General features: G+C 54.0%; 1 protein-coding gene across 11 annotated transcripts in view; it reads right to left on the minus strand.

Moving 5' to 3' along the window:
* Window positions 1-12,075, minus strand: part of ASTN2 (astrotactin 2) — a 331,775-nt gene that overhangs the window by 145,473 nt on the left and 174,227 nt on the right. For all 11 annotated transcript variants that reach the window (XM_072025073.1, XM_072025071.1, XM_072025070.1 and 8 more), the window contains one exon: window positions 680-830. In XM_072025073.1, coding sequence (XP_071881174.1) covers window positions 680-830 — 151 coding nt within the window. The remainder of the gene's footprint in view (window positions 1-679; window positions 831-12,075) is intronic.

The raw sequence follows: 12,075 nt of genomic DNA on the forward strand, positions 1-12,075 counted from the left end.
CCTTAACAAGCAATCGGAGAAGGGGATAATGAAAACGCCACCCCGGAGACGGCACCACTCCAGCCTGACCTTTCCAGGCTGCTGCCGTGTATAAACATCTTCAATAAATAAAGAGACACTTAACTCCTGCCTCGGCGGCGGGCAGGGGTGACGGGCGCAGCCTGCGGGAGCTGGGGGCCGTGGAGCAGGGGCTGGGGGCAGCTGGTGCCGTGCTGTGATCCCCTGAGATCCCCTCTGATGGCATTTCCCCTCTGGGCAGCCGTACAAGCATCCCCGTGCTAATCCTTGTCTTGTTCTGGGCAGATGGAGCCGCGATGCTCCAGCTTCCCCTGGCAGTTTCCCGAGGCTCTGCCCCCTGCCCCGTGGTTCAGGCTCACTCCTCGCCCCAAGCAGCGGTGCCGTTGCCATCAGGAGAGGGGGCAGAGCCGGCTGGTGTGCTGAGCCCCGAGCCAGCCTGCTCAGAAGCACGGCAAAACCCCTCTGCGCATCGATAGCTGGGAACAGCTCAGAGCATCTGCCCCAAATCTGGGGTCTGAGAGGGCTCTGGGCACAGCCAGCTGTCAGGTCAGATGTGAGCGTGTTCAGAAACGGATCAAAATATCTGCTGTACTCAGCGTGCAGCCCAGAGCAAGCAGCAGCATCCCCTCGGTCCCATCCCCGGGACGGCCGCGGTACCTACCACGCAGCCCGTCGAGTCCACCTTGCGGTCCGACACGCACTTGAAGTTGCGGGTGCAGCCGCCGTTGTTGCGGGAGCAGTCCCGGACGGGCCCGAAGGAGGAGAGCAAGTCATTGATGGTTTCGAAGTAGGTGGACAGCATCGCTTCTTCCCTTGGAGAGAAAAGGCACCGTTAGAGCGGGCGGGGAGGGACCGGGAGGCAGGGGCAGCGCCACACCGCATCCACGAGGAGGGCTGCTCTGGCAAAACCACGGCGTGAGACGCACAAAACTCGGTCGGGGGAAGTGTGCCAAGAGCACGAAGGCTTGATGACCTTGCTGCATAATTCATTCTCTGCACAGCTTTGCCATCCTTGAGAAAAATCAGCCAGCTCTGAGGTTGCCAGGTCTACCTGCCTGCCATTCCCGTGTGAGCTTCCCGCTACAAGGAGCCTGGTTGGTATTGCTAGTGGGGAACCAGCCCCGTACGAGCCAACAGGGAATCCACAACAGGGAAACTCCTCGTGGAGGTTTTACACCTGAGCCAAGCCTCCCTGAGCACCTGCACCCCATCCATCACGTGGGGATGTCCCTTAGGATTTAAAGCCACACAAAGCGTAGCTTGTTGGGATGTGGACGGGGGATGCTCGTGCCTGCGGGGCTGGGGACCCCAGCGGGGTTTGGGGGTGTCTGGGCACAGCTTCTCCACCACGTCCCTGCACACCCTGGGCACAGCTGTGCTCTGAAACGTCTTTCTTAAATGTGCGAGAAACGCTAACGCTGATGAATTCAGTGGCCATATAAAGACTTGAGAAGCTCCCAGCCCTGCCTCTCCGAGCTGCGCACGCAGCAGATTTTGTCTGTGACAAAGTACTCGGCACTTTGTGCTGGGTTCTTGCTAAGGGAACGCAGATGCTTGTTGAGAGCTCTGAGCATCTCCGAGGTATTTGTCATCTGCAGAGCATGTTCTGTGCATTAACAGATTGCCGCAACCCATCTTGGGCACCGGATCCGGACACCGACAGCAGCGACGCGTGGGAGACGAAGCGCTTTACCCAAGGTCAGGGAACAAGTCACTGATGGAGATGGACCTGCCCTCCGCAGGCTGTTTATTAGATCTTTATCCAGAGGAGGCTGCAAATAAGCACTGACCTTCCAGCCTGAAACCACCCGCGAGGCAGTGCCGGCAGCCACGCGGCGCTGCCACCGCCCTGCGGCACCTCCCCTGCTCTCCCAGCGGCACCGAACAGCCCGCACGGCCACTCGATGCCCGCTGCTACGCTCTGGTTTTGGAGTTTTTTAACTAAAAAACCTCACGCTTGGCAACAGAACGGCAGAGGAGGAATATTCAGCAGTCCCCGAGGACGGTGGTGGAGCAGCGCTGCGCCAGCCGTCAGAGGAGGGCCCCTGCGCACACAGCCGCCGTCACGCTCACGCACGCAGCCCTGCCAACACCCAGTGCTGGAAAAAGCATGAGTCAGGCCTTAAAAAAAAATGGTAATGAGATTGGCATAAAAACGATGAGATTTTAAAAATAAATCAATCATTAGGAGGGTTTTTTCCTTAATTTGCCTTCTGCTTTCTGAGCCTTTAGGGCGTAATTGAGGTTTTTTTCCCCTGCAAACGTGCAGGCCAGAAATCATCCGAAGACCAAACCCAACAAAAAGAAGCAGCTTTCAAGTCGAGTTCTAACAGATTTAGGATTTTCAGGCAATTCTTGGATTCCAGAAGCCGGGACTCACTGTCTGCACTGCCCGCTTTCACCCCAATTAATGCTTCCCAATTAACTTTTCCCTTTTGCTTATCTCGTTTCCCATATTCCCCCTCTCTTGGCCCATCTCCTAGATTTTCCAGTATATTTGGAGCTGAATCTCCCTCTGTCCTTTCTTGGTCATGTTTCAAATATCTTTAGAGGCCCTTTTCTATTAGCACTCTGTTCCCACCAGAATTTGCAGCTCCTCCGAAGTGAGGGAGTGCGAAAGGCAGAATATATTAGATCAGGGCGCATATTTCTGCGGGAGGGAAGTGGGGAGAGAAAGGGCATATTATTCACTAACCAAAAAATAAAAAAAATCAACCAAAAAATCCACATAAAAACTTGATGACTCCCCCACCAGCCACACGGAAAGCTCAGCCCCACCTGGGTTGGATGCTGAGCACATCGGGACCGCACTGGGCTTTAATTCCAGCCTGGAGGCACAAACGCGGGGAGGCTCACGCACCTGCTGCAATCAGAGGGGGGAGCAGGAATCTCACTCTCCAAAACGGTGCCTGGCATCACGGATCACCACAGAGGAGCCTGAATGAGCCATTAAGAGCATTAAAATATTAACGTTTCTGGGAGGTGGGGAAGCACAGCTGGAGGCACGCGTTGAAATGTCACCAGCCCCAGCCGGGCATCCCCAGCCCCTCTGCCTCTTCCCCTCCAGCTCCTGCCCTCGATGCTGCCCGGGTCCCCACTTGGGTGCCCACTCCTCCAGCTACCCAGATGGGTTACGGGAAAATGGATGGTATTTTACCAGTATTTTACGCCTGTCCTGAGTGTAGCCAGAGCACCAGAGCCTTGCTGTGCCTGTCAGGCCGAGCTTGCCATGTGTGGGCAACTGGAGAGTTGTCCAAAGGTAGGGGATCCTGGAACGGAGAGGATGGGGAGCTGGATGCTCGATGCCCCACGCAGGTTGTATTTACTGTGTCACACACCTGGAGGCAGTGGGAGATCTGAAAGGCGTGTATCCTCATCCAAAAAGTAACAGAAAGGTGGAGCAGGGCAGCGGAGCAAAATTTCCCTGTGTGCCTGAGCTCCTTAGTGCTGTGCCACAGCCAGGTGAAGAAAATGGGAGACCCCCAGGGGGTCCCCGACCCTGGCACGCCGGGAGGATGGGGCAGCTCCCCACCAGCCCCAAGAAGGCATTAAGGACTGTCAAAAGGGCATTTAGGTGCGAGTGACCTCATTTCTCACACCAGATTCCCTACAAGCACACGCACACCCGTGAACACTCGCACACTCGTGCTTCACTCCCCAGCCCTCCAGGCACCCCCAGACACCCAGGTGACATTTTTCAATGAAATGCACTCTGCTCCCTGCCAGAGCCCGTCAATCACACAGCACACCTCGGTAAAACCTACCCTCCTGGCAAGTTATAACACCACAAGGGGTCCGTGCAGCATGGCACAGCAGCCCTGCTCTCCGCCACACCTTGCACAGCTCCCGCACAGGACCGTGGTGCCCACCCTGTGCCACCTCCTGTCACCTGTGTGTGTGTCACTTCACTCCAAAATGCTTTCCTCTTCAACCTCATCACGGCTCCGCATCCTCCCCCTTTGTTCCAGGCCCTCATTAATGAAGCAGATTCAGTGACAAATATTGCTGGGGGTTATTTATTCATGAAATATCAACACCGTGCAATTCTCAAAGCCTCCAAAGTGCTCATCTCAGAATAAGCTCCTGAGCATCACAGTGGCTCTGCTCTCCAGCTCATCTTGGAAGGGGATTAGTGGGTGTTATTCAACTCAGCTGCCCCTTTTTATTGCCTACTAATGGTTAAAGACTTCAGCATCTTACAAGGTTAACCATCACTGAGAAAAACAAGGAAGAAAAGGAGGCAAGCTGGGACTTAGCTAGCGCTGCTCCACCATCTGCTCCCCGAGCTGTGTTTGGAGAGGGATCAGGCGGAAGGTTTGGGGCCCATGCCTCTCTGCATGCTGCAGTGCCAAGGCAGCGTCACCCCGAGGAGACAACGCGGTGCCCCACGTGGAGCACCCCATCGCTCTCCTGCACCTCGTCCTCCCCCAGGAGCAGGGCCACGCACAGGGGGTGTCACTGTCACCCCGGTCCCACACCCGGACAGGCCCTGGCTGCCTTCAGCTGCAGGGAGCAGCATACGGGGGGACATGCCTGGCCCCCAGACCCCCATTTCCTACTTCCATCAAGACCCCCCTCGGGGACCTTACCAGCAGATGCACTTGCAAAAGAGTACTTAGCAATGCACACCCAGATTCTCCGTTTTTCAGCCCAACAGATGCTTCCCTGAGCAACTTTGACCGGTTCCTGGCCATGAAGCTTCTGTGCTGCAGGTGTGGGGAAAGGGCTGCCCTCCTTGCTGCTGCGAGGTGTCTCCCTGTGCAGCCAGACATTAAATCCAGATCCCCCCTGCATTTCCCCTTCCTTCTTGGCATCTCACCCAGGGGATGGATTTACCCTGAGCAATACCTGAGGTCCCCAGCTATGCCATGAGCACTTATTTCCCCCCATGCATAATGCTTTCAGAGGACCACCTGTGCTCTCACCTGCTCCTGTCTTTCTCTCTCCTTTTCCTTTTCCCCTCACGTCTCTTTTTCCTCTGCTAAAACAGCCAGCACTGAAATCATTACTGAGGGTGCTGAACTCTGCATCGAGCTGCAGAGCAAACCGCTCGGAGGAACCGCTGGGACCAGGGATGCCAGAGCTGGGGGAGCCCCTGGGTGCCTGGCTCGGCGCTCGTGGAAGCTGGGGAGCTGGGGAGGGCGAATGCTCTCAGCTGCGAGTTTGAAAGATCAGCCCTGAGAGGGAATTGCAGCCTGTAGTGGAAGCCAAGCTCACTTAGTCCTTTGTCCCTGGCTTGCGTCAAACCCCGGCGATGCAGAGCTCCGGGAGGCTGAACAACGCCGAGCACAGCTCGTTACAGAAACGACGCGCTTCCCAAAGCCGAGAGTGTGCTGCAAAACCAATAATCACATTTTGTAAAATACAACTTACATACATATGGAGAAGCATTACCTCTGCAAAGCCGAGCCTGCAGACACGAGGTGTCAGGATCTGACCGGCTCAGCTGCGCACAGGCAGGACACGAGGCGTCCACACTCATCTGCACAGCAGGGCCATGCTGCTCCCCGGGGATTTCCCTTCCCTGGGGTCACCCAAAGACCCCAAAGCCCCCTCTACATTACTTCATTTTCACACCTCTGTCCACGGTCCTGGTATTACTTCATTCACGATCACGTTGGCGAATGAAGGCAATGAGAGAGAGGGATTAAAGGTGCTCGCCACTGTTGGGTCTCCAGCTGGAGATGCTGTCAAAGTTATTTACAGTACTCCTAGCACTTCAGGTGCTCGTGGCACCATTCCAGCTGGTTTCATCATGACACAGGCTCAGCAGTTTTGTATAAAGAGCTGTGCAGTTAAACATCCAAACTATGACAAATGTGCAATAAATGGTCACCTGAAAAAAAGTGGTCTCTGATTAAAAAGCCACAGAGCACGATTCTCCCAAGAATTCAAGATTTATTTTTTTTTAAATTCTGCCTGCAAGAAGAGACCAGCATCTCTACAAACCTCTCCTCCACCCACTGCACTGTTAACAGCATCTGCAGTGAATGAAGTGACCGCTTCCTGCAGCACCAAGCCACGAGTGAGCATTTCCACGCACTGAGAGAGCAAAGATGCTCCGGGAAGCCGGTCTGCAGGCACGGCACCAAAGGGGCCACTAAGCACAGACGTGGTTCATGGGGCTGCCTTAAAGGGGATGGCAGCTTCTGCCTTACAAACTGCACGGTTTCAATATTTAAGCTCACCTCTCCAGCCAGGTTTCTTAACGTGGTACAAGGAGATGCGTGGGCACGGAGCGGATTGCTTATTTTATATGGAGTTTCTCAAGTCTGCCCAGTGTTCCCACAGACGTTTTTCAGTCATTCTGACAGGGGTGGGAGGTTTGAAGAAAAACTGTCATCCATGTCAGGTCCTAAACTGTGCGAAATCAGCCTGATTTGGGTGGCATCAGAGGAGGCATTTCCGTGGAGCTACCTGTCACACCACTGCCGATGAGCTGCTTACTATCAATTTTCCTGATAGTTCCACTTCTTTTGGTAATGCTATAATAAACACTTGCAAGAAAGCAAAAACAAAAACAAACAAACAACAAAAAGCTCTCCTGAGAACCTTGAGGTTGAAAGTGTCAAGAATTTCCTACCACGCTTCAATAATTTGCTAGAGAGTCAATAAAACCATCGTTCCGCCGGAGCGTTTCAAAGCTTGCCTTGGCAACCAGAAGGACCAGAAATTTAATTAAAGCAAAGCAAAACAAACACTACACAATAAAAGCAGCCTGACAAAACCCACCCCATACAGCAAATGTCCCGGTGGGCACAGGGCGGCCAGGGAAAAGTCCCCCCAGTCCCACTTGAGGCCCCCTCAAGCTCTGCAGTGCAGCTCTGCCCCGTGAATGGTTGGGATGCCACACATGAAGTGACCAAGACTTTCCCAATTCTTAACATTTTTCCCACTTCAGGAAATCCTCAGCAGTGCTGCTTTGACCCTGCAGGAGCCAAAAGCTAACCAAGTGCCCTCTGTGCACAGTGGCACCTGCTCACTCTCCCAAGCAACCACAGCATGGGCAGGTTTAAGAAAAGGCAGGAGAACCATGATGAAGTTGATGAACCACATTCGTTAAGTGCCCTGGAGATATGCGCATCAGCAGCCAGTTCACAGCAGCTCATAATGACCCCCAAATTCACCAGGCTGCATGTCCCATGCAGTGGTGGCACCATCCAGATGCTCCCGCGCTGCAGGCCCCGTAACAGCAAAATGCAGGATGGGGTGGGGTGGGACAGGGTGGGATGGATGGGTCGCGATGGGATGGGTTTGTCCCTCAGGGGGACAGAAATCTCCCCAAAAGCACAGGTCTCAGCCTTGCTGTGCCGTGCTGGGCAGACATCGCCACTCGCTGCACGCCTTCCACACACTCCTCATTAGTTTCATCAGGCGCTAATTATTCAAGGCGGGATGTGACTTTCCCTGTTTTGAAGGTGTCTGGCACTGATGGAACCATTTTTCCCCCTTTCACACAAAGGTGGATCCCTGGTGGTGCTGTCACAGCTGCTCCTAAAACCTCAGCTAACTGCCCCGAAAGGACTTCCCAGCAATCTGCTTCCCTCTGTACTGGCACCAAGAGACAGACACACCGAGTCCAGGTGTGCTAGCTTTTGTTATGAAGTTCGTTAAATAACTACGAAAGCCTCAAAATTACCTGAGATGAGCCTGACCCATTTCTTTCCCTTCCCTTCTTGCGCACAGCTACTCCAAACTTCACTTGCAAAGACAAAACTCTTTGCGACCTGATTTGTGAACGTTCAGAAAGCTGCAGCATGCCAGGAGGACGTGGAAAGCACAGCTTCAGCTCCTTAAGAGATGGAATAATATGAAATTGTCACACTTGGAGCACCAGGAAAAGAAACCTGGAGGCTCAGGGAGGAGCCGTGGCAGCCCTGGGTGCAGCCAGGGTCACCCAAGCACTGCAAACACCGACCTGCACCTTGTGGCCAGGGGCTGCAGGCAGCTCCAACCCTTAATAATTTAAACAATTAACAGCGGTGGAATCTGCTTGCTTAACATGGAATCGGTGGTAGTAATACGTCCTAATTGATAGTAATTGAACACTAATTAACTTACAAAGTAATATGTTTATCTAGCTAAATGGATCACGCTAATGGTGCGGGGTTATCAGTCAGGGAAGCAATGCATAATTAAAAAAATACATAAATGGAAATTATCAAACGATTTCTCTATGCTAATTAATATTTTTATTAGCTCAGTTTGCCCAGCAATTCCTTCCATCCCATCTTCCCAATGTATTAATTTCAAAGTTGTGGCTGTGTAAATACATTTCTGCCTTACATTTAGGAACACAAGCGGAGGGACCCTTCCCTGCTCAGAGGCGAGGCGGCGTCAGGCAGGAAGGCAAAAATCTGGGCAGGAGAGGGACCGGAGGCAGCAGCGAGTGCTGCTGGGCACACCTCGATGATACTGCAGTGAGATGAGGCATCTGGAACCACCTCCAAACCTCCCAGTTAAACGATGTGATCTGCTGGTACCTGGGTGCAACCCAGCGGAGGGACTCACCGGACTCACTTCATCCCCAGGGAGCAAAGCCACAAAGCCCTCCAGGCTTTCTCTGCCTGCACGTCGGGATCTCCAGCAGCAAAGAGGTCCTGCAGAGCACCTTCTCTGCGAGGCAGACCCGGAGTGAACCCCCCAGGGAAAGCCCCAAGTGACTGCAGACCCCATGGACAGCACAAAGCCGCTGAGCCATGGACCCAGCCCGCAGCCCCGCACAGCGCGGGCACGCACCGGCTGCGTGTGAAGTACAGGGAAGGAAATGGCACAGGTTGCGAAGTCACATACTCCAAACTTCAGAAAATGTGAGACCTAAGGTTGCCTAGGCAACCTTAATTCAGCCCCCGGTGATTATGCACTCTGATGAAGGTGTTGATTGCCAGACCACACACCCGAGGGTTATCCGAACGACCCGATCCTCCCCGGCTGCCGGAGGTGATGGTGCTGAGCAATAGCTCAGCGTCTCCGGGGGCCAGAAAGAGCGGGGAGCTTGGCATTAGGGCATCCCAAACCGACCCCAGGTGCCTCTGAACACCTGCAGGTTTCTCAGTGCCTCGCAAACAAATCCATTTGCAGCTTCTCGGCGTGTTTTCTCCTCGTTGGAGGACGCAGAGCTCCCCTTCATCGTGCTCTGCCCAGACACTGCTCTGCATGCACAATTACCCGGCTCCTCATGGGCTGCTTGGTGGTTGCTCGACACCAGGAAGCAGCAGTATTTCACAACCAATAAAGTGATTAAGTTCCCAATCTCCCTGTTATCGTCCCCGTTCTACAGATGGGGAGCCAAGACCCGGGAACGGTAATGTAAAAAAAATATCCACTGCATTACGTGAACCAAATCTGAGACATTTAGACTTGATTTTTCAGAGTACTTAGCATTAAATGACACTTCCTCTGCTCGCAGCACAGCTCTCATTGACTCGGGTGGAAGTTTTTACTGCTCCACATTAACGCAGATCATTCCCCGAGCAGGTTCATTGCCTGTGCTGAGCGAGGCAGAGGTGAAAGTCAGTGCATGACCGTGCCATTAGAGACGTTTCCATAATGCATATGCGCAGAGGGGCTGCCTGAAGGCTGCTCTGCAAACTGACCCTGGCACCTGTTGGCTTTGGAGCTCGGCAACCTTAATAACGTTTGCTAAAGAGGAGGTCGCCTGGGGTTTTATTCTGGGGAGGGAGGAAGGGGAAGGTGTTGCGAGCGCTTAGTTTCTTAAGCTGGAGAAGGAGGAATTCATCTCCAGCAGCTGCCAGGCGCAGCCATGGCTCAGCCTGCGGGCGGGCAGAGCTCTTCCCCCTCAGCTGCAGGAGCAGGGCCCTTCCTGCCCCGCTCACGGTCCTGTCCCCTCTCGTCCCAGTGTGTCCCATTCCCCCGGGTCCTCTTCCCGACCCTTCTGGCTGCCTGCTGCCTCCCTCCCTGGGGATGCTTTCTGTGCTCAGCCAGGGAGCTAAAATCAACCAAGACTTCACTCTGCGTAAAGCAGTTGGAGGTTTTCAGAAGAGCTTTTAAGCTGGCCAAATTAATGTATTTTGTTGATTGTTTTTTGTTTGGTTGGTTATTTTTTTTGTTGTTTGTTTGTAAAAGAGCCTCATAAATGTTTGCCTCAATCCCCTGCCATGGTTTTGCCTGGAGAAGCGAAAGAAATCTTAGAAAAACAAGCAATCAAGCAAAATCCTGGACAGAAGGCCTGGGATGTATCATCCTAAATTATTAAAGGCTGAAAACATCACGAGATGGGTCAGCCCCCCCCAGTACGAGGCAGCGACTGCCCGGGCTGACCTAGAATACAGCAGAGCCAAGCAGACCGCACTTCAGCTCCATGCAGCTTGGCCAAAATCCCATTAATCTCCCTTCTGAGATGGCCGGGAGCAGTTCAGCTGACAGCCGACCCCTCTCCAAGGCACACGTGTCTGCACCCGACCCGGCCTCATTAAACGTGAGGATGCTGGGGAGGGCCCGAGCACCTGGTCACCTTCCCCAGCTCTTTGCCTTTCAAAATAATTAGTGATCAGCAGTCCAGGACTTCAGCTCACTGCGTGTTCCCCATCCCCGAGCCACTCGTGGTGCTTCATTCCTCGCCCTTGGGTGCAGGTCAGGTCTGGCACCCACGGCTCTGCTCGTGCAGTGGCATCGTGCGCACCTGCCTGCAAAATGTCACCATGCCTGGGCATCCCGAGCCTCTGCTAGGGGACCGGTGCCTCCAGCAGCACTTTGCAACTGCAAACCTGCAAATCCCAGCCCGGGGCTGCCCGTAGCTCAGCTCCGAATGTTTGCTTAAGCACAAATGCATTGCTGTTTTTTTTTCCCTTCCTTTCTACAGCCTTCCAGGGTATTTTGGGGTAACTTTTGTGATCTAATGGGCTCTTCTGGATCTGAGTTTGTAGCAATTTGTGAGGGTCAGTAGGGAAAGCTGGGCTTTGTAGGGAAACAGGAGAAGAAGCCCATCCGTTCACCTGCAGGCAGGCACCGGGACTAGCCCACATCCCCGCCCCAGCCACCCTCCTTACACAGCGATTGTGGGCTTCTTCCAAGGTACCTATAAAGTGCTTAGATGCAGTGGTGAAAAGCACTTTAGAAATGCCAATAGAATTAGATTAGATAAATAGGAAATGGCCAGGGCTGCGGCAGCAGACGGTTATGCCCTGATTTTTCGCAGTTGCTGAGCACCTGCTGCTCCCATCGATCTGCTGCGAGGAGACGGTGCCGAGTCCTGGGAACGCGGGCGCTGGCGACGGCAGGCAGTGCAGCACCCACGGCTCTCCTGCCACAGCCAGGGCAATGCCGGGCTCTGCGAGAAGGCTTCCTACCCAGCTGACCCCCCAAAAAGCACACCACCATCGGCTTTCCCCGCATCCCAGGTGAAGGTCCTCAGACAGAGGAACGGAGGCACAATGGAGTTATTTAGAGCTCATTTCCCGAAGCAGCCTTTGAAGTTAGAATCCAATTAATTTTCTACCTGGGGAGAGATTTGCATAGGGATTCTCCATCCATATGGATGGATTTTTTTTTTTTTTTTTTTTTTTTTCCAAAAGGCCTCAGCTCTTATCCAAGGCACCCAACGTGGTCCGTGTTTCCCAAGGTGCCCAGCATCCATTGGCAGTCCCTGGGAGCACAGCTGGGTTTGCCCCAAGGGCAGCACACACGGGGAAGCTGGCTGGGCACCAAACCCTTCCGAGGACTGCTCCTCCCTGGCTCTGGTCCCTGGGGCACCCCGATCTGCTGCTGCCTTTGGTAGGGACCCTTCCCACCCTGCCTGGCGATGAGGGCACTGCTTTACCTCCCTGAGCAGGAGCTTTGAAAGGGCTTTCTGCTGCCTTACCTCCCTGAACGGGCTCAGCCCAGGATCAGAGATGCCACCACTGGCGTGGATGGGCATCCGTGGCTAGGGGAGCACCAAAACCACCCCATGCAGCAGCCACAGCCCCGTTAGGTCACTGTGGCTTATCCAGACGCTGCCCACACACTGCCAGAAGGGGTTGCCTTTTTATCCCCTTCCCCATGAAGATGCCACACGCCCCGTGCCCCTCCTGCCACCACTGCAGCTCTGCCAGCACG

Source organism: Anas platyrhynchos, chromosome 18 (assembly GCF_047663525.1).
Source record: "Anas platyrhynchos isolate ZD024472 breed Pekin duck chromosome 18, IASCAAS_PekinDuck_T2T, whole genome shotgun sequence".
In the NCBI taxonomy this organism is placed as follows: domain Eukaryota; kingdom Metazoa; phylum Chordata; class Aves; order Anseriformes; family Anatidae; genus Anas; species Anas platyrhynchos.